The 23,829-nt window shown below is 33.6% G+C and overlaps 1 protein-coding gene across 1 annotated transcript in view; it reads right to left on the bottom strand.

Annotated features, from left to right (window-relative positions):
- The window catches only part of LOC117111624 (CSC1-like protein 2), a 30,041-nt gene extending 6,363 nt beyond the window's left edge, over positions 1–23,678 (bottom strand). The window contains exons 1-13 of the mRNA XM_033254572.1: positions 23,554–23,678; positions 20,530–20,695; positions 19,538–19,620; positions 18,208–18,216; positions 15,244–15,264; positions 11,931–11,987; positions 7,982–8,060; positions 7,645–7,682; positions 6,929–7,120; positions 5,712–5,823; positions 5,451–5,524; positions 4,688–4,768; positions 1,555–1,686 (exon numbers count right to left, since the gene is read on the bottom strand). Of these exons, the coding sequence (XP_033110463.1) occupies positions 1,555–1,686; positions 4,688–4,768; positions 5,451–5,524; positions 5,712–5,823; positions 6,929–7,120; positions 7,645–7,682; positions 7,982–8,060; positions 11,931–11,987; positions 15,244–15,264; positions 18,208–18,216; positions 19,538–19,620; positions 20,530–20,667 (1,016 nt within the window). The 5' untranslated portion in view covers positions 20,668–20,695; positions 23,554–23,678. The remainder of the gene's footprint in view (positions 1–1,554; positions 1,687–4,687; positions 4,769–5,450; positions 5,525–5,711; positions 5,824–6,928; positions 7,121–7,644; positions 7,683–7,981; positions 8,061–11,930; positions 11,988–15,243; positions 15,265–18,207; positions 18,217–19,537; positions 19,621–20,529; positions 20,696–23,553) is intronic.
- Positions 23,679–23,829: the final 151 nt, after the last annotated feature.

Here is a 23,829-nt window from a genome sequence, read left to right as displayed (position 1 = left end):
TTAGGCAAGAGCGCCAAAGATATGCCACTATCCTATGTGGCATATCCGCAGGGGACAGGGCACTGAATGGACCAACACACCGGGGTAACCCCCTACTCTTCTCGAAGAATGTACTGGGTTCTTTAAAGTGCACACGAGACAAATGCGTACACTGGGCCTACGGTTTAAAGTCATTATCCGAGAACCAACGATTTCAGCCTTCGGGCTGCCTGTTTTGGTGTTATATTTTTATACCGTGAATAAATTAAAAAAAAAATAAATAAATAAATAAGACTTATTCCACCACCGGAACCATTGGCGAATGATCATGTATGTCTTAATGTATGTACCATTGTTACACATGCCGCAGTCATCATGTATGCCTTAATTTGCATGTACCATTGTTACACATGCCGTAGTCATCATTTATGCCTTAATTTGCATGTACCATTGTTACACATGCCACAGTCATCATTTATGCCTTAATTTGCATGTACCATTGTTACACATGCCACAGTCATCATTTATGCCTTAATTTGCATGTACCATTGTTACACATGCCACAGTCATCATTTATGCCTTAATTTGCATGTACCATTGTTACACATGCCACAGTCATCATTTATGCCTTAATTTGCATGTACCATTGTTACACATGCCACAGTCATCATTTATGCCTTAATTTGCATGTACCATTGTTACACATGCCACAGTCATCATTTATGCCTTAATTTGCATGTACCATTGTTACACATGCCACAGTCATCATTTATGCCTTAATTTGCATGTACCATTGTTACACATGCCACAGTCATCATTTATGCCTTAATTTGCATGTACCATTGTTACACATGCCACAGTCATCATTTATGCCTTAATTTGCATGTACCATTGTTACACATGCCACAGTCATCATTTATGCCTTAATTTGCATGTACCATTGTTACACATGCCACAGTCATCATTTATGCCTTAATTTGCATGTACCATTGTTACACATGCCACAGTCATCATTTATGCCTTAATTAATACTGTGCAAAGGTAATGAATACTCAGATGTTTAATAGCTGCGTAGCAATCACACACATTCAAGCTCTCTTCATTTCATGAATAAGTGATATTGCATTTCAAGTGTCTTTAGCTGTCTGATACCTAATGTACTTTAACTGCTTAATCTTCATGATGTTTTTTATATCTAATATATCATTTTTTTAACAAATAGATAAATAATAATAATAACAATGCTCAAATAGGAATATGATGTTTTAATCATATGAAGCATACAGGTAGGCCTTAACAAAAAGTTCCTTGTATTAGTTGTATTGAAAAAATTGTCTCTGGTGGGTTTCAAACCTGCAACCTCTCGCTATCAAAGCGAATATCATACCTTTAGACGACATACCTATAAGCATACACGCAGGTCTAACTCCAGGGCACCTATTTTACACAACTGACTGAAATGCTCACACATAGTGGAGCTATGGTTAAGCTAGAAAGCTTATAGATATCTTATATATATAAATTTGTAATAATGTTGCATAAGTAAATCAAATGAATTATTAAAAACAATAGCATTAGTCTACCTTAGGCCCACCGCAGCAATCATGGCAACCAATTTGTCCACACGATCCAGGGCGTAGTGTGGGGGAAATACCAGTCGTCTGCTTCATGGATTCGCAAGCAATACGATTTGCCTGTGCATCTTTCCTGTTTGAAATGCAAAACATTTTAAAATAGGATAAGCCAGGGGCGTAGGCTGTGGTGGGGGGGGGGGGGGAGTGTGAGTGGTGCGGCCGCTCTCCCTCCAAAGCAAAAAAGTTCCGCTGGAGTAGGCCTAAGCCTGTCTGATACTACAATGGAAAATTTGCAGGGCAGCAAGTAGGGCTCGATTAAGCCATTTAAATTATACATATACACCTTTGATGTGCCTAATCGTACTACAAAATAAAAACTAATTTTTTATCACAAATGTGAAAAGCACTACAGTAATTCGAAATAAATACAGTGTAGGCGCATTCCGGCGCTAATGTGCCCTCGTTTTCCTACGGCCATGGTTTCTTTGGAGTTTCGTTCCACTATGCCCTAGGTATTCAACCTTTTTAAGGTGGTGGTCAGCTCCAATGACAGCCCCACCCATTCCCTTTCACAGGCCTACAAGTCTGTATATATGCCTATAACAGTATAGGCCTGAGCCTGGCATAAGATTGATGGTACCTTAACATCAACCGTAATAGGCCTTGTTTAGACGGTGTTATGCAGTGGAATATCGAATAGAGAAGGGGTGGACAAACTTGCACCCCCAGTTCTACTCTACCATTACAGGGACGTAGCCAGGATTTTGAAAGGGGGGAAGCCATTATGCGAGGTACGTTGCCCTGGAAAGCAGCACGCTCTGAAGTTTTTTGGACTGTTTTGAGATGATAAAGTGAAAATTGCAATAAATGCGTCATAAATAATATTAGTAAGCCTAACCGGATTGGATTGGATTTATTTGGTGTAAACACCAATAATAGCCCACGAAAGTCTAGAAGAAGACTTTCCAGTCGGGTCCTTCTGGTGGTGATTGGGCAGTACACCGGGAGACAATCCCCATCTCTTTTCCGAAGAGTGTACTGCGTTCTTTAACGTGCACATGGGCCATAATGCACACAGGACCAACGGCTTGAACGTCTCATCCGAAAGACGGTGCGCTATTGTAACTTGTATTTCAGCCCTCTAGCTGAAACACAAGGAGAGGCAGCAATGGGAATTGAACTGGGGACCTAGAGATCTCCACGGTTCAACGCACACACAGCGGCTACCACCAGATTAGCCGACTGAGCTAAGCTACTCTAACCATAATTATATAAAACTCAACAGTGGTGGATCCAGGAATTCAATAGACAGGTGACCCATGGAGGGACATTTACAGATTGAGGAACCGCCCACCTCATCCCCACCATGGTTGGGGCTGAGGTAAGAAAATTTAAGATTAGGGTACCTCTAGATGGCTGGAAATTACACTCTCAGACTTAAATTTGGATAAAGGGCCTATATTTTTCTTTTTCTTTTCCATTAAAAAATTAGGGGGAGGGGCCTTGAATCCACCACTGCTCAATACATTCTTTATCCAAAATAGTCCTAATCACAAAAAAAGGCATGTAAAACCAGATCACATCCTAAAAGCAAATTTATGCATTCTCGCCTCATCAGCTGTCAGAAGTATTCATTTTGAGTGATCCCTGGGGAGAATTAGTATTGGCGAGAAAGGGCAAGCTTTAAAATTTTAACACTGTGTACAAAGGGGGGGGGGGGGGAGCCGCTGTGTACGTCCCTGTACCATTAGAAATATCCCGACCTCAGTCCCACCATGTTTGGGGCTGAGGTAAACAATTTTTAAAATAAACATATCAGATGCACGGAATTGGCCCTATTATAGTTAAAAATATGTTTTCAAAGCATGAGTGTTATTTACTTCCCATCATTCGCACTTTCCCCATGTCAATTAGTACTCAACGCCACCAGATATAGTTAAATACTCAGAAAAAGCTATGACACTTGTTAAGACTGTCAGAGTAGGTGACATTGCTATTTATTTAAAAATGCTTGGGTCATTATTCCTATGAATTCTAACATTTTGCTGTATTCCTAGAATTGAGATTAAATAACGCATTGTCACTCATATGAACTCATTTGAATGCCATCTCCACTTCTTTAGCAAATTTTTTTGCAACAATAACTGAAAATCGACTAGAAAAATAATTTATTTTTGAGCAATGTAGAAGGCCAGATCTAATTTTTGGCGGGCTGGACTTGGCTCGCGGGCCTAGGTTGAATACCGGGCACTAGACGAATATACACTAGAAACGTTATCACGCTCTTATTATTACTCTTAAACTTGGACAAAAAACTTGGTTAATGAGATAAAAAGCACTTATTTGGGAAAAATATGGATGGGTAGATTATTGGAATTATCAAATTTGCCCCAAACTCTGTCTGAGCAAAAAAAAACAAAAAAAAAACAACATTCATCCATATAGTACTGGGTAAAAGTAACAGCCTAATGTGAATAAATGGTTTCAATATTTTTAAAATACAGCAAATGATGCCGACATTATTATTTTGTTAATTACTGTGTAATCTTTTCAATAATACCAATAACACATGCAACAGTAATAATTAGAAAATTATTTTTTGTTCTTCTTTTGATTAACCGTTTTAAACTTTATTTAATAATTTGTTTTATATAATATAATAAAAAATGAAATAATGTGTAACAAAAACTTAAGTTACAGATGAACTAAGTATTATCTTAATTACAATATATTATGCTTATAATTTGCTTATGCAAATCACGATACAAAATTAAGAACTCAATTGTGCCAAAAGAGACATTAAAAAGATCCTAAAACGCTAAAAACATCGAAGCAGCCCCCAGCGCCTGCATCAGGGCCTTCGGCTCCCTTTGTTACCCCACTGATCCTTTGTAGTTCCCCATTTACAAATTTCGCTCCCACCCAGATGCGAACCACCCTATGCCCCTGGATAAGCATCAGCTTTTGATTCAAAAGTCGAAATAATGATATACTGATCATACTTTAGATAAAATGATGATAATGAATGATAATGTATTTGCCTCGTTTATCAATTTAAATTTGTATTTTGAAATGCCCTAGAAATAGATTATCAGTCAATTGCTGTCCAGTATTGCAAAAACAAGTTTATTTACCTTGCTTGATCTAAGTACTTCAGTCTAGCAATGTCATATGCAAACTGTACATCAGTCACTTCAACGTCAGGGTAGGCTTCCCTGGAGAGAAACAACAATAGACATTCATTTTACGAAAAAGCTGGAATTTCTCAGGACATCCCTAATAGATAAAAGCAAAGACCTAAATCATCACTCACTATTAAAAATGTGTATACTAAACACCAATCCTGATTATTATGTGATTGTATTACTGTGCATGCTGTCTAAATGAAAATATTAATACTTTTACTGAAATTTAATGGAGAAATTCTGGGGTGGATTTACAAACTGACATTCTAAATATCAGAAACTTTAATAAAAACAGTAATAAGCTATATTAATTTTTCTAAAGCCTAATTCAAGGACCGTAGAGCTTAGAAATACACAATATACAATATCTATCATAAATCAAGTATGTATGATCATCAGGGTTTTTGGATGATTGAACTTTAACAAGAAAGGTTCTGACTAAATGCCAGTATATCAGGCTCTGTTATGTATATCACTATCATCATTCTCAACAACTATATAATTTTAATCATCATTAACAGCCTTACCTTCACAATCATCATTATCATCACCTCTACTATCACCACCAACCATATCATCATTCTCATTATAATCTTCAGTATCAATACATCACAAGTTTAAATATCACTATCAGATCTTCAAAAAATCTCACAACACTTAACTAATGTTAAACTTATTTTATGTGGAAATAAACTTAGAACCTGACACGTACTGGAAATGTTGCCGAATAAGAGCTGGTTCCGTCCTTTCCAATGGTATCCCAATAACAAACAAGGTTCTTGATATCTACACGGAAAAAACGGTTAGATTTGATATTAAGTAGAGCTCTTGAATCTTAGACTGTGATGTTGCATAAAGCCTCATATATACACATAAGCACGCTCACAGACCATTAAAATGTACCAGGTAGTACAATTGAATTGTCACATGACCATGTGGGGACAGCTAGTAATAAGCACAGATGCTAACTTACATGACTTGGCTCCTCTCGGTGTGGTAGATGCTGTTTGAAATGTCGTAGTGCAACTATAGCAATGACAAAGTAGATCATTGCAAAAAATGTATGGACCCACAATGCACCAGAGCTGAAGGAAATGATCAAAATTCTGGTTTAATAATTTAAAACATTCAATAAATTGCTTTGTGATAAACAAATAAGAACAAAAACATACATAGAGTCTTATGGTTTAAAGTGTTAAAAAACATTCAATAGACTGCTTTTTGATACTTAAATAATAGCAAAAAAACAATACTGTAGACCAAAATAGTCTGATGACCTAACTTTGGTACACAAGCATGCATGGTGCAACAATTCTATACATATGTGGCAAAGACAAATAAGCCACTCGTCTCAAATCGACTTTCAGAGATTATGGCCAAAAATGCTGGAATGTCAAATTTTTAAAAATCTAGTTTATTACATTAAACTAACCTTTATATATCTACATCATGCTATGCTGTTATTAAATCAATAATTTTTAATAATTTGTTGATGGCTTCTGCCTGAGAAATGCCAAAATCATAAACTTTGAAGGCTGATTTCTCAAATATTGTTCCTTAAACAGCTATACAGTATGTTTAAACGCTTGTAATTTCATAAGGAAATGTTGAGTTTAAATGATTCTAGCTGTTTCTGCTGTAACGTGCACTGTGGCACTACAAATTCTAGGCTGGCTCAACGCTAACAGGAGTTTAAATACTATCAAACATATTGCCTTTCATTGTAATTTAATTCTAAATGGTCAATGTAGTAGCAGAACGCATACACAATTTATAAAAAACACAACAGCTTTAAACTTCATTATAGGCTAGTGCCCATATTTAATGCATTGGCCTTCACGGCCGCAAACCAGACACGTTTCGGTAGGTCCACTACTATCATCAGTGAAAAATGTTCACATATTTATTTATATATACATATATATAGGAATAACAAGCATGACAAGAGTTTAACCGCAACGACAATTTAATTCTCCTGTTATCAGTGAACCATTATTTTCAAACCGCAACATTTCATCTGTTTATGTATACTTTTATATTGATCTTGTCCCACAGAAACTACATGAACAATACTCTTGGTCACTGAATCATCTATTACACATATCACAAATGGACATAATGGTTAATCCCCTGACTAAACACTTACAACCCTGCCTAACCTCCCCACATAAAATATTACCATTACTATACCTTGTTGGTAGATTACTGATAGTGGTATGGCCAAAATTTTGTTTTCCTCCTTCTTGGTCACCGCTGAAGTTGACCGGTAGAATGACCCCAATGGACAAGATGCAAATGACCACTACAAGACCAATAAGGTAGCGTTGAAACTGTAAATACTGAATAGCATCTACTCCTGACTTTTTCCTAATCTGGTTGTCACTGAGAAAAAATTAAAAATTAAAATTAACAAACAGAAGCACATGCCATACAGCTGGTGAAATGTTATTGTTAGACAACAAATCTTGTATATAAAAATATAATGTAAATTTTTCATTATTTTATGTCAAAAGATCATTTCAGTATTACCTTAATACAAGTGAGCAACAGTTAAAATATTTAATTCATGATATGGGAATATATTAGCCTATGTTTAAAGTGCTAATTCATCATTTATAAAGGCATTTATCATTCTGTTGCCTGCTCAACATTTAGAAACAACTTTCAACAATGGACACGATGAACTGATGTGAACATAAAAATGTAAACAGCCTTAAAGCACAATATGTGAAGAGCAAATACCTGTACACTTCGAAAAAAATGATATATACAGTACTCGCAGTTTAATTGATTCATTCATAATTGTTTGAGCAAGTCCATGTTTTAATTAAATATTTTGATGGTTTCTAGAATTTTACCACAGACAGCATTTATTTTCAGTTATCAAATTAAGTGGACATACTTACGTGATGGTGAAAACTGCTCTAATCCAAGAACAGAATCCCTTTAAAAACAAACAGAAATAATTGTGTAATTATCAAGGTCATTGCCGAATAATAGTACAGTATAATGAATGATGATGTAACATTTAATTACAAAATAAAAACAATAAAAACCATAAAAAAAAACAACAACAAAAACAGCAATAACAAAAACCTACATAATACATTAATAATAATTACCGGTAGAGGATTTTATAGTGCTAATATAAAGTATTCAAGGTATCCTCCACGTTCAAGGTAGTGTTAAAATGGAGGAATTGAAAATCCATTGAAATATATAATAATCTAAAAATAGACTCACCGCATAATCTTCATAATGTGGTTCTGAGTCATCTTCTTCAGATGTTTTACTGTGATCCCCAAAGAACATACTTGTCCATCTACATATTCATGACAAAAACATTCCAGAAAAGAATTTATGTATAAATAAATTACATTATTTATATTTAATTTTTTTGATACTCATCTAACAGAAAGAGTATGTGACAGCTAATGAAAATCAATGACATATATTTTGATTTCATATGCATTTCCAATACCCAAACAGACATTTATTTTAAACACTATATTTATTAAATATTAACACTATATTTATTAAATGGCTGGATCCACCGAAATATGCTAAACATCGGGACACTTAATGCTCTATAATACACCAAGTCTCTTTTAAAAAGGCTTGGGACATGGAGACCTAACCATTTATTACATTTGATCCTCTATAAACCCTCTGAGGGTTGGGAGCTCATTATTTCAAACTCCTTATGATGCCTAGAGAATCGAAATTATATAACTCTCATGCTCTGTAATCAACACTTTTTATATGGCTTGGAAAATGTCAGTGCTAATTATTTTGCACTCTTTATGTGGGCCACATCCACCAGATCATCGAGTTTGAAGATGAGGGTGGGAAGGGCAGAGAGTGATGCAACAACACTCAAGAATGCTAATTAAGAACCAACATAATGCCTTGGATGTTTTGAACCTCAACTAAGTATGATTTTATTTTGAACTACAGTTAATAAGAAAATAATGTAAATTAGGTCAACCCAATTAAAATACCAATACATATATATCCCATGACATATAGAAAAAGGACAAATACACACACAAACACTCACATACCAACACACATATACCCTAAGCCCTACACCACACATACTTAGTGGTCATATACATGATACAGTATCAACATTAATATTAGAAATCTATAAATAGACACAACTTCATCATATGAGTCTCCTACACTCAGAGAGTGTAGTAAACACGATTGAGTTATCAACACAATAATATAGATACTGTATATGAACTTGAATTCAAAAGTCTATAAAATAGAAATGAATGGTAAACACATCAATATATTACAATATTAGAAAACAAGAAAAATACCATTAGAAAACTTAATGAAATATTAATAGTATAGAAGTTGGTAACACATTTTATGAACTCGTCTCTGCCATGAGTAATTTGGCAAATGGGCTTGTATATTTTGACCCAGGACCTGTAAATTATGACTTTTGCTAAGAAATATTAAAATGATAATCATCTTTTCAGAATTTTCTTAAAATTTTGAAACAGATTGGAAAATGAACATGCAAGACAAGCAGAAACTACAATTTTATTGAATTCCAGGAAAATCCAACTCTGTTCAACCCTACTTTGCCAAAATATTGTTAACTACATATTTTGGCTAAGAATACCAACTGGCTCAAATTTATATCTCTCCCTCAAAGATAATTTCATTATTAAATTTTGTAATAAATAGTTAATCTATGTTCAAACACATACAACCATACACAGCTAATACAAACAATTTAATGAGAGAAAAATAAGAAATTCTGAATTATTCCCAAATTTATTCAAATTTATGCTTCCACCCAGCATGCTCATTTAAAATGTTACCTTATTCAAACTGTTTCAGAATGAGCTGGTGAGAGAAAAGCAGTGAGCAACGTGGGTGTATAACAGTATTTGATATATAAAGATATGTAACTAAAGCACAGCATCTCCTACATACAGAAATAGTTATTTGAGAAAAACAAATTTTCCCTAGTCCATTAGATAATTACATAACAGTTCCGTCGCTTTATTTATTTGCAGAGCAACTGAACAGTAATTGGATTTGAATCCATATGGGGACAACTTTATTAAATCAAAACTATCACTGGCAGTATGAATAATAAATAAGTGATCAACATACATAATGAATACAAATAATAATTTTGTTTTTATTGAACAGTGATGAGTTGTGTAAGATAACTTTACTGATGTTAAAAAATGAAGATGATAAACAAAATAATCACATGGATGTGTTTTTCAATACCATAAATTACAATCATGTGTTGAAAAAAAAGACTAAAAAACTATATAATATTTTAGCATTTATATAGCGTTCTTTACCGAAGTCTCAAAGCGCTAAAAAAGCATGAACTATGAAAAAATGCAAGTTTGACAAAGAGATTTGAATTGAGAAAAAGTTGGAGAATAATGAATGGGAGAGGGAAGTTTGTTCCAGGGTATAGGTGAAAATGCATAAAAGCCATTCAGGACAGATGTTAAGTTTGTATTTTGTAGGAATCTAGGACTATTTAATTCCTCATGCTAGAACATACACTTCAACATAGATTTGATATATCAACAGGGGCGGATCCAGAGATGTCCAAAAGGGGGGGGGACCCGAAATTTGGGCCGATCAAGACAACAATGTCCTGGGGGGTCCGGGGGCATTCCCCCGAGAAATTGTTGCGTTCTAGACGCCCAAAAATAACATTTGAGGCTTTGTGGGCTGTCATTTTTTTCTTTTTCTTTCTTTTTTTCTTTTTTTACCTCCCAAAAGGGGGGGCCAGGTCACCCCCCTAAATCCGCCCCTGTATCAATCATCTATATTTCCGGATTAATTTTTTTGAATTGCCAGCTTGCATGTATCCAATGTTATATGACTAATTCTGATACCGTTAATTGTTAACAATTATCCTCCTATTGTGTGTAGAAATCCATTATTTAAAGCACCTGCTGACAGCCGTCAATACCTTTACAGTGTTAACCTTTAACCTCAATATCAATTAATTAAATGTCACAGCATATTATTAAAATTATTAATTAATCAAAACTTATAGTGCTCCAATCAACCATATGTTTCTATTAGCATTAAGATCATGGTTTACAATGCTGTGTTTATTAACATATGCTTGTATCATTTTTATGTGTCTTTGAAACCATTGCTATGTAGGCCTACTATTCCAATGGAAAAATTTTATTTATTCATCTTTGTGTTGTTATTTCAATATTGCCAATAAACATTTAATAATAATTATAATGACATTATGTTTAATATATGAAACAAACTACTTGCTAAGAAAGTTATTAGCATTTAATAAAAATAGAATAAAAAAATTTTTTTTTTTTTAATTAGGCCAAATAAAAAAAATTACTAGTTTCTCGTCCCCTCGCGCATCCATTTTCTTTGCCTTACCAATTTTTTTTTTCCAGTAAAATTCCTCTCTCGATCATTCATGGTTGGGGATACACATGGTATGAATCATGCCTAGTGCTTCCCTTATTTGCTTTCAATGTGTCTACTTGGTAAAAGTGAAAAAGTAATAGCTGTTTCCCATCGACTACCTTGGATTTCCCATCTCAGAGTAAAAAAAAAAGTGCACTCATTCTCTTTTTTCAAATTATTACGATGAGAAACTACTTTTTTTTTTTATTTGGCTTTACATGCTTTAATATTAGCATCAGTAGTGGTTCTACAAAGGGATCCATGAAGTCTCAGAGGAGGTAAACCAAGGGGACCCCAAGAGCCTGGCCAAAGATAATGTACAAAACAGAAAAAAAATGTTTGAAACCACTTATTTATTCAACAACATTATTCATACAATAAAGTAATATAAAAAAGTATAATACATACTCCAAGTATTGAAATGTACGCAATCCCAACACGATGGTGTACATTTCAATACTTGGGAGTATTGTATTATACATTCTTATCTGAGATTAATCAGTGGACCTTTCAGTTTTTTTATAAAGTAATAATATATTCAGATCTAGAAAACAAAATGTTAATTAAACAATCAAAAGAAAATAAAGCAAGCAATAAATATGCAAGCAGTCAAAATGTTGAGTTACAAATCTGTACAAAAGCAGTTTTGTTGAAACTGAAAATGTTAAATGAAACTGAATGAAATTATAAATATTGAAAGAGAAAATGGATTTTAAAAAGAACGAAAATAAATTAAAGCATAGCAACATACGCATTATACAGATTGCTTGCTGCTGTTTGCTCGGATTCAACAGATTTAAGTGGTATACTAAAAGAACAGAAAAAACAAAAATACAAAGCAAGCATAGTACAGTACAAAAGCATTCATCACCATAACAACAGAAATCAATTTCTAATGACATTTGGCTTTTCTGAGGCAAACTGTGAATAAATGGTTTACAGTGATTTGGTAAACTTTCCTTTGCAGTGTTACTTACATACATTAATAATGGCATTCATATACATATTATATTACAAAATGATAATTTTCATATAGTTTATTTACAGTAAGTTGTGATGATGATGATATGATTATGATCATGTTGAATTCTAGTAGCAACAATTTCTGAACATTTAATAATCTCAAAAATGATAAATACATTTCAATATTATTTACACAATAAAAAAAATAACATGCAGTAACTGACTTAAATAATGTGAGGATGGTGTAAAATAAATGCATTACACATGCATTAAATAATGTGAAAGGTAATTCCCAAGAGTAAAGTTAAAAGATAAGCCATCAATTTGCCATATATTTATGGAACTATGAACTCTTTCAAAGCTAAGTGACAAATTTCACATTTTATTTTACAGTATATACAAATATTTGTAGATTTAATAATAATCAGTCTTTAAATAGAGCATATTGCAGGCTCTCCACGTGTTTACCCATCATTGGAACACATCTGGAGGAGTATTCCACAATAATGTAGCTAGGAACAGTGAATTGGCATTAAAAACTATATATAGTATTAACAGGTACACACTAACCAGTGGTAGCGCTGAGGGGGCTATAGCACCCTCGTCGGGAAGGAGATACTGTAGTCAAAGTAGATAGATAAAGTATCTTGCCTTAGTCATAGAGAAAACCATTCTATTTTCTCTATTCCTTAATACAGTACAACATAAGCAATGTATACACCCCATAGACGCATTCTGAAAGCATTAAGCTTACCATTCAATCACTGTACCACATGAATATGGGATTCTAGCATCATCATATTTGCAAATTGCAGATCCTTTTTTGTCATCTGAGTTCTAATAATAGAACTATAATTATACATATGCGGTCATTCATCTAAACAATACTTAATGTTTCTTTTGCGTGGAAAATTACACACAGAAAAGGACTTTCCACTACTGTACTTTTCTTTAAAACTTTGGAACAACTTACAGTATAGTTGTATGCATTAAAATTGTGAATGAATGAGCGTGAAATATTTAAAAACACATAATTATGACCAAAATTTATGTATTTATATTAATATTTTCTTTACTTTTAAGTTCTCTGTAGTAGGCTTATAATACAAGTTACACATATGGAGCCCATAGGCAACCTATGCATATGAACTGAATGAGCTTTCAAGATATGAAAGGAATGACAGCAACTACTGCCATCGATTTTTGGTGATTTATAATGCTTGCAATCTAATTATAGCTAACATCTAATTCAAGGAGAAAGTTAAAAAAATGATCACATTATAGAACAGTTAAATGCCCAGTAGTCTACTCAAACATAATAGAAAGATATAAGTACTGTACAGACAATTTTTGTTGTAGAATGCTAATAAAAATGGTTTAGATAGAATCTGATGACAGTAACAACCCATAAAAAACATATTAAAATGTTTTCACATATAAGGGTTTTCAATTTTTCGAGCTTCCATCAATATCTATTAAATAGATTACTTCAATACAATAGAATAATTGACAATGATAATGTAGCATAATTTGCTTTAAAAATTAATAATTAAGAAAGACGTTTTAAATTAGAATAACAAATAATTGTCTGAAAAGTAATAGACAGACATACTGTTTCTACTCTCACTGCATAAACCCGTAAATTGACTAGCAGAGAATTAAAAACATTTTGTTTAATGAAACTGATTTGTATTAAAAAAGCCCTGTATCTGATCGGAAAATGTCCCATTTGGTCCTTGCAAATGTGCATTTGAACGTTTAAAACCAATTTTTCAAGATTTTACAAGACAGAAAATATTTAAAATGCATCCATTAAAATCATTCATGCTTAAGGTTTGATAGTCAATCATCTAATGCACAGAGTAGCAAGAGTGAGATGGTAAATGACAAATGAAAACAGCATGGGTTTGAAGACTGATGAATTAAAAGGTGCTCAAATTTAGCACTCTAGTATTTCTTAAATGTCATCCTCATTAGGTATGGAAAAGAAAACATTGCTCACTTTAAACAAAGTGGGTAAATGTTTCAAGTAGTTCCTCTCGGTACATGCAAAGAGCAGTCAAATTCAAATCTTCTATTGTAAAAATGAAATCAGAGTGCAATGATGTAATCTACGGTAAAAAACGTTTGTCTATGGATGGTTATGTGCTAATACATGTTTCCATGAGTGTTTATATGCTTATGTATACTTTGTAAACAGTACTGTATATTTCACCTCTCAAAGATCCCTAACAGATATTTAGGGGCAAATCCAGGATTTGAAAAAAAAAAAAGGGGGGAAGGGGGGAGGGAGTGGTTAAAAATATTTCTTAAAAACCCCAAAAAGAAACAGGGTCCTCAGCCGGAAAATTTTGATTCCTAAATGGCCAGAAATAAGCTTTCCCGACTTTTGAGGTGTCTTTAATGACCTTTAAGTTTCTCAAAATTCAAGGTTTTCCCATAGAGGAAAAAAAAAATCAAAGACATAGGTAACATATTATTATATTCCAAAAATATTGAATAGTTGGAGATGTAGTCTTTCTTCCATGGATCGATAAACGCACTTTCATACATAAATTATTCCGTCGTCGAACCAAAAACCATGTTTTTAATTTTATTAATATTGAAGGCTACAATAGTTGAGCTAAGCCTAGTTTGTCCGATCTGCCAACCTGCCTACTGTAGGTAGGTTAGCATGCCTTTTGTAAGCCAGAACCAAGTAGTATTTAATTTTGTTTAGTTTATTCACAGAGAACTCCCTGAACCCCTCTGGATCCACCGAATATCTTTAAAAGTTGTATTTGAAGATAAATTATACTGTTAAAAGTATTCATTAAAATGCAATGTATGTAAATGAAAATTTCACGTATAAAGAATAATAATTTTAAAAAAAAACCTCTTTGGACTTCAGTTGATGGGGTCGTAAGGCCATCATGAACCATCTCTATAATGTTGATCTCTAGGGATATTGCAGGACGTATAAATACAATTGTAATATCTAATGTATGCTTGTGTGTGTGGGTGTGTTGTGAGTGTGTATAGATGATTGTCTATGCGCGTGCACAGTAGACAGTTATGCAAAAAGCATAGCAATCAGTGGATTAAATGACCATACTAAATACCTTGATGTTTCTTTTGGCTTCCTGAATAAAAAACACAATAAATACTTATTGACATTAAACTCTAAAGATATTTACATAAACATACAAAATATAAGGAAACCATCCTACTATTCCAAGTCTTTTAATGAAATAAACTTAACATGTTGACTGCCAGACTTTTTAAAAAGTATGTACAAACATACTTTTTTGATATCTTATCTAGTCATATATATCATTAAAATGATGTGTCCAATAAATTGGTGGAAAAATATTAGGGGGCGAGTAAACTCATCGACGGCACTGTGATAGCACTTTTTATTGACTATGCCAAGTGCGAGTTATCTCATCCACTTTTTGCATGGATTGGTATATGTTTAAAGGACGCCCCCACTTGTGCTGCTCGAGTGTACTACCAGCAACATAACACAACAATCATACATACGTCGTTTCTATGTTATCGTCTAGGTGTATCTTCCCCAAACTACCAGCCATTGAGTCTGTGGTTCTACAATTTATAACAAAGAAGTTATAAACGCTAGAATGTACCCCGATTTTGACGAGTACACTCGTCCCTGGCAGCCAACGTGTTAAAAACGAAAAATTGTGATACACATAACATAACAATGTTCAGTGAATAATATTAATAACAATCATATTATGAACAATAACTGTTGTATCTGATTGAAAAACGTCATCGGTTTTCATTAGATTTTTTGATTTGAATTTCCTTTACATAAAACGTTTACATTTAAAAGAAATAACAATTTTGATTTTATTTAAATGGAAATTCAAACCAAGTAACTGTTGTATCTGTACAAAAAATAACAGCAAAAAAATTCTTCTATTTTGCAGTACTAGTATAATTATAACTGATATCTATAAAGATGGAAAAACAAAACCTTGAAAAAATGGAGGATATTATTACATGCATGTGAATTCTAGATCGCATTTCATACTCAATCACTTCACTTCATACAAGATTACACAATCCAAGTTTAACTGAAATAGCAAATGCTACTAAAGCATTAATTGCTATGTTATACAGCAGATGCATTATGATAATGAGAGGTAATATTAGTCCAGTGTATTTACTAAGGCACACTCAAGTACAGAACAAACAACATTAAAACCTGTAGAACAAGGAAAATAAAATGGCATTCTGGTTGAAAGTGGTTAGTCTTCTTTATTGTCCTTTGTGTTGTATTAAATTATCTGACTACTGTAATGCTGCTACACTTCCTTTACATCATGAACCAAAATAATGTGTATTTATCACTATCTTAGCTGAATTGAGATGAGCAAGGGGATTATTGTCGGTAAAGACAATGAACTTTGTTCCAAAATGAAGGATCATGTTTGTTGTTTGTGTAAAGGGAGAACAGCCACAGGATTTTCAAAAGCAAAATATTAGTCAAATAAATATTAATTATTAATTTATTAATATTAAATCAACATTTGTTAAAAATTGTCAAAATTCCATGCTCTAAAATGTGAAAAAAAAAATCAGAAAACAATTAATTTAATATGTTACATACAGAATAAGGAGGTAGGGTACTAAAACCTCAGATTTGTAACAATAAGAAAAAATTGAAACTTAACCAGAAATCACAAGGGGTGAAAAAATTTTGCAGTCTGTTTCAATCATAACAGAGAATATCAATGTATAATTTGTTCACGTTTGTGTGTAAACAAATACAAGATCCCACAATTTAGGTTTCAGTGATACGATGAGAGGAAATGTTGTCCAATGTATAAATTCAGGCAAGCTCAAGTACAAAAAACATTAAAATCAGTAAAACCAAGGAAAGTAACATTCTGGATAAAGGTGGTTAGTTCAATTGTCATCAATTTGTGTTGTACTTTTGAGGATGTCTTACCAGTATAATCATCTTCACTTTATAAGTGATGATTATGATCATCTCATGATCACCTCCAAGAACCTCACGATATGTTCCATGATAATCTCATGGACATCTCAAAGATGTGATCATCTTAATATACCCTCTGTCACCTCATGATTATATCATGAACATTTCAATTTCATTATCACATAATTATCTCATTTTTATCTCACGATCCAAGAAAATCCAATGGTCATCTTATATAGACCTCATTTAATATCATCTGATCACCTCATTGCCTACTGTATTCTCTTTCCTGGCAAATAATATATATCTTGAATGCCAAATAAATATTATTATTATTATTATTTTATTATCACACTTGATTATGATCAACTGGGGATCTCAAGATATCTTATTATCTCATGCAATTATTAGTTCATGATTAGCTCACAATCACCTTTAGAGACAATGAGTCTTCATGAGGTTACATGTTCATTCTATTGCAGACCCTTTGAAAAAGGGTCTGCAATTCTATTGATAACCGAAACGGAAAATATATTTCTGATAATCTCATTATCTTATTGTCATTAATGAATATTATCTCATGATTATCTCATTATCATGATCACAGATAATAGCTTTTACCTCATGATCACCTCATTATTTTATGATCTCAGCTAATGATCACTACTTCATGATCATCTTGTTTAGTGTGTGTAAGTAAGTACATTATATTATGATCATAAGCTAATGATCATTCTCTTATCATGAGATCTTTTCTCATGAGACACTTATAATTTAATGATCACCTCATAATCACAGCTCAAAAAGAACTTTACAGTTTGTGAGGCAGTTTAGCATAACAACTTGATTATAATTTGTAAAATTCTTTAAAAGACATGCAATCAAAATTTAATTCTTCATGAAAAAATGAAAAACACACAACTCAACAATCTTTTCTAAAAAAAGTGAACGCAAATGTGAGAGAAAGTTTTCAAGCGTGAATGATGCAGAGCAAACCATGAAAGCAATAATTTTTAGAAAGAGTTGTGAGGTTGAAAATTTAGCAAAGCTCTCAGAGAAAGTGGCGTACTGATTCTGGTGAAAAATTTTTTTTTCAGGATCAAGATACATTACTCACCGTTTTCTCCTTTTAAATAAGCAATTGAAAAGAATAAACTATAGTTAACTAGACAGAAATAATCTTAAATTACATTTTGAAAAACATGAAAACTAATTTTTCTTGAGGACTCAAATAAGATAAGTTAAGAATATTACCAAAACCAGCAGTTAAAGATTGAAATTTCCCATCAACAAAAAATGCAATTGATGTGTGTGGAAAAAAAAAACCTCTTTTTGAACCAGCCTTAATACACGGTCATTTCATGCCAATTCAACATGGCCACGGAAGTCACCATTTCAGATTTTGTTAAGATATTTTTAGGATTTGGTGTAACTTTAGTAACTAAGAAAAATCTTAAATTTCAGCTTGATCGGACCAATATTTTAGTGACTGAAAAGAAATCTAAAATAAAGAACTTGCAATTATTAGCTAGGAATATAGGGAAGACTTACTTTTAACATCATTGAAGAGGGCCATTAGTTTGAGTGGTGTGAATTACACATGTAGTTAAACAAAAAAAAAATCTTACAAACATCTAATATTTCTATAAAGCTACAGTATATTTAAATAAAAAAACAAATCTCTAAATTTAAAACCTACTTTATAGGATTCTAATCCACATCAAAACATATTACTCTAATCATGCTATAGTACATCCATCTAATAGAAAGCTCTAATGTGATTGTTGTTATTTGTAAATAAACCAGTATTTGTTTACCTTTTAAGGACATTTCACATACATATTACACAAATAAATATGAATCACATTATACTATTTCAAACCATATGAAATGATTTAATCATTTAATAGAAAGCTCAATTAATGGAAAAAAAAATATTTGGTTATTAACACTGCATAATGAAACAATATTGGGAACATATTTAACTATTGTTGTTTTAATTACATTTCTGCTGATTTCACATTATAAATGAATTGTATTTGCATTGCAAATTATTGCTATAAATTAGTTCTTATTCTACTAATTCTATGTCAATAAAAATAAAATTACAAAGAATGTATGTCATCATTATATGAAAACATGCCAAAAACCACTATTAGAGGTCAATTTTATGTTTTTAGTTAGTGTCCCCTGAATAGGGATACCCCTATTCAGGGGGCACACCTATTAAGGGGACACTTTTTTTGGTCCCGAAGGTGTACCCTTAATAGGGGTTCTACTGTATTTATTCAACAACAAAAAAGAATAATTACATCCTATGTTGTTCAGAAATTTCATATTTGCAATGAGCAATGTGAAATTGGAGATGAGATTATTGAGATGATAATGTTATGATCTCCCAAATCAATATGGTTTTACAACCCCCAATGCATTAATTATAGGCTTACCTTTCTTCTCCATGCTGTACTAATGCAATTCGTCCATATTCACCAGCTAATTTTCGGAAAATTGCGTACAATAACAAAATAACCTGTAAGAAAAAAATTGGAAATTGGTGGTTTGTAGAAAGTGGTATAGAGGCAGAACTTAGGTTTCAACTGCAAGTAAGGACTATAAACCATAGGCCCAGTGTACACAATTGGCTTGTGTGCACGATAAAAAAACCTAGTACATCTTTCAAAAAGATTAGAGGATTACCCCGGTGTACTGGTCCATACAGCCCCTGTTTTGGACAGACAAGAGTAGTTGGCACCAGTTTACCAAGAAGCTCAGATACAAACAGACCTTTAGGGGAGAATTTACTTACCAGCTAGTCCATGCTTCAAGTGCTTTGACTATTATTCTGGTGCAAAGCGCTATAGAAATCTAACTTACTACAGTGCGCCCTCCAATTCGAGACCACTTTTCCAAGGACCCAAATAACAATCTTCAACCTTATAACACAAAGATAGCCCCTCTAACTGGAGACCCAAGCCCGAGACCACCCCAAATTTTCAGGTCCCAAGGGTGGTCTCGAATTGGGGGGTGAACTATACTATTATATTTATCTATGGATGTATACTATGCATCATGCTTTATCAACAATTAGGTTATTAATAGAGATGCTGTACTGGCGCGAAAAAGCGACCCTCCTACCAACGTAAAAATGTTCTTAATTAAGCACCACGTTTTGAATAAGCACACCCCCCCTTTCATTTTTGAATGTCCTAAGTTATCTTCGGTTACTATGTTCTTTATTTTCATTCAAAAAGCGCCCCTTGAATTTCCCAAGATCCCATAAAGCACCCCCTCAATTTTTTCTACTTCCACGCCCCTTCAATTTCCACCGTTTTCATAAGCACCCCATTTGAATAAGCGCCTCTCAAAAAATGCAAAAGATATTTGAAGTACAGTATGTAAAGAAAATTTTGCTCAATAAAATAAACAGTGATATTCTTACCGCAAAAAAGATAACATTCAGCGTTAAATTCAAAGGGATTCCACCGTACGGCGTATACAAAATTGTTGTGTTCTTGCCTACGTAGGTGCACTGCAGACTATCAGAGGGCGTAGGTGTGACGGCCTGTTCTAGATTCATGATGACTGGTTATAAATCCAACATGCCTCTAGAAAATAGTAAATGTTTGATATATCAACAGCAGATGTTAATAACAATGAAAAGTAACAAAAGATCGTGTAAATAGCACCGCGTAGGGTATCCGCCACGTATGATCTTTGCGTGTATGCTGTAACCATGGCTGTAAATTGTGATTGTTACAGCATGCACGCAAAGATCGTACACGGCGAATACCCTACACAGCGCTATTTACACGATCTTTTGTTACATTTTTCGCCAGTGACGTCATGGTAAAATTGTATATAAACGCCTATAACTTCATAAAAAATAGCCAAAAAACGATTTTAAGTTTGATTCTATTATTAATGGCATACAGGTATCAAAAATCCACTCTAGAACAAAAAATAATTTTGCTAGTTCTCTTTTAAGGGGTTGAATAGCTTAGTGGTTAAGATGCTTGCTTTCTAAGCCCAGGTCCTGGGTTCAATTCCCTGACAGCAGGACTTTTTCTCACAACTAAAATCAACTCCACTCCCTAAGCATCATAAAGAGACTAAAGCCTCTGAATATCAGCTGACCTTCTAGGATACGGTGGAAGGGTTATCCATTATCTATAAATATGGTTGAAAAAAAAAAAACCCTGACAACAAACATGAGAGTGCAACCACTACCACAAGGAATAATATAATAACAAAGATATAAACACATCTTGATTTAAATAAAATTACATTAGTTAGAGAAGTAACATATTATTATTTCAAGTACTATACATCTCATGTGTTAAGAAAATACCAATGAAATGATTACAAAGAACATTCATGACAAGTTAAATATATCTTGATCTGATAAAATATTGTTTACAACATACAAACTTACCAATCCCGACAGATTAATGAGATTAACTGAACTAATGTAAACCCCCAGAAGATGGCACACTACAACATAGTCTAGAGAAGCATACTACAGTCTATAGCATTATTGTCCGTGAAAATTAGTCTTATCATTTTAAGCTGTGCAGAATAAAGGCTACAAACTAGCATTCCGATTGGCTAATGTGCTTCTTGTAAGCTTCAGTGCACATAGGTCAGGATCAATATTTAGAATATAATTACACCATGGAGGAAATATTTCCTCCATGATTACACTGTCTAACAAGATGGAGCTGGTGAGGAAGCAAGTGCAACACTGATCATGGAGTTATAAAATTAATCAAAATAATTATAACTCCATGCACTGATCACAAATTTATCTGAACATCTGAGGCTGGAATCTGCATACTTCCAGTTAACAAATTTGAAAGATTATTTTTGGATGCAAGTGTTTTTATAATTATACAGTACCAATAAAATTCAATAACCACATTATAATTACCTGCGATACAACCATCTGGACAGAGTAGAGAGTTGTTTTTAAATAAATGTATAGCAATGACATCTGACATACAAAGTATAAAACATTTGACTGTTTTATCTACAGTATATTTGATATTACATACAGGGATTAAATGTTATAATAAATTCATTCTTCTTCTTACAACATTCTAAAATATTCTTAATATATTTAATAGTGACTGATATTAAAAATTCATCAAAATACACCAAACCAAGACAACTAAAGCTGTTTTCAGACAGAGGCTCTGGCAATATTGCGGTAATAATAACGTTACACATACTGGCATAAGGAGGGCGAGTGTTTTTTTTTAAACATTGTTTTTAAACACTGTTTTTATTTGGCAAAAATACTGTAAATATTGTATAAAAACTGGTTTAATATTAATATTGTTTTTTAAAGTGTATTTCCAGTCACGAATTTTTAAGCTGTTGAAATAAATGGTGTGGTAAAAAATTTTTTTTTATTCCCGCATCAACATTTCCCAAATTTTTGATGCGGACGGGAGTGATAATTTAAGAAATTTTCTACGTGCCCTTATGTTATAGTAATTTCCTTGATGTTATTCTACATTTAATGGTGCAGTACATAATGTACTACTGCACACCTACATGCTGCAAACAACGGTCAGGGGGACTATGTATAAAAATAAGGTCCCGTATGGTTTTGATGAATAGAAGGTCCAACGCATTTAGGTGTGTTGATTAGGTTCATGCGCATTCACATTTCTGTCCAAGTTTTTCGCTTCAGCAAAATCAGTAGTCCGAATTGTACTTTTTGAGAAGTGAAAAAATGCGCAATCAATCAGAGCTCAGGAAGTGAACCGACGCTTTTGATTCGCGTAAATAAATTCGCCTAATGTTAAACAGTCAGGTGGTGGTGCGTTGCCTAAAGGCTAAATCAGACAGCGTCGTACGACGCAGCCCGACACGATTTATCGTCGGGGACAGTCTTACGCCATTGTGAGAAATATTAAACATGTTTAATATTCTACGACGCAACTTCCCACGACGCAGAACATTGTGTCTACATTTAACTCACACAGACCCGACGCGACAACAAATCGTGCCAGGCTGGGTCGTACGACGCTGTCTGATTTAGCCTTAATGCAACGGATAGTGGAATTGGTCCTGGATACGCCGGCAGACTCAGACTGTCGTACAACGCAGTGAGTGCCCAGCTTAATCTTTTTTGCCGAGGATATATTATTATTCCCCGCACAGGCCTTGCTTGTCTGGGGTCTATCCAAGTAGACCCTAGGTGGTCTACACTGGCGCAGGCCTTAATTGACACCTTGCTGCTGCTTCACTGATTTGGTCAGGAGAAAGCCCTATAAATAAAGCCACAGACAGCAGGGAAAGGTAAGGTAGGGCCTAGGCCAAGGTAGACATTTTAAAGCAGGGAGTTGTTATTATAATGTAGGTCCAACATACGGACATATTTGCGTTTTAACCTAAGCCTGGCCGCAATACGATCTTTCACAAGTAAATAAAGAGAAGGGAAGAAATGGAGAAATACCTGAGCCTATTCTAGCACCATCTTCTAAGAAAGACAATACCCTTCTTCACCTGTATGTATGATGGTATCGATTTTCTCTCTCTCGATTAATTATTTGCTCTCCGCCGTGTGATACTCCTCTCCCATATGGAAAGCCGTTACTGCCTTTGGTGGCTCTTTTCCGTTCGGCGCATTTGTTATTCGGCCCTTTTAACATTACGTTCGGTGCTTTTACATTACGTTCGGTGCTTTTTACATTACGTTCGGTGCTTTTTACATTACGTTCGGTGCTTTTTA

The sequence above is a fragment of the Anneissia japonica genome, unplaced genomic scaffold, assembly GCF_011630105.1.
Source record: "Anneissia japonica isolate Jap-2015-1 unplaced genomic scaffold, ASM1163010v1 scaffold287923_len1623670_cov205, whole genome shotgun sequence".
Lineage (NCBI taxonomy): Eukaryota > Metazoa > Echinodermata > Crinoidea > Comatulida > Comatulidae > Anneissia > Anneissia japonica.
Note: the sequence above shows the minus strand (reverse complement) of the source record. Positions and strands in the feature narration are given on the sequence as shown.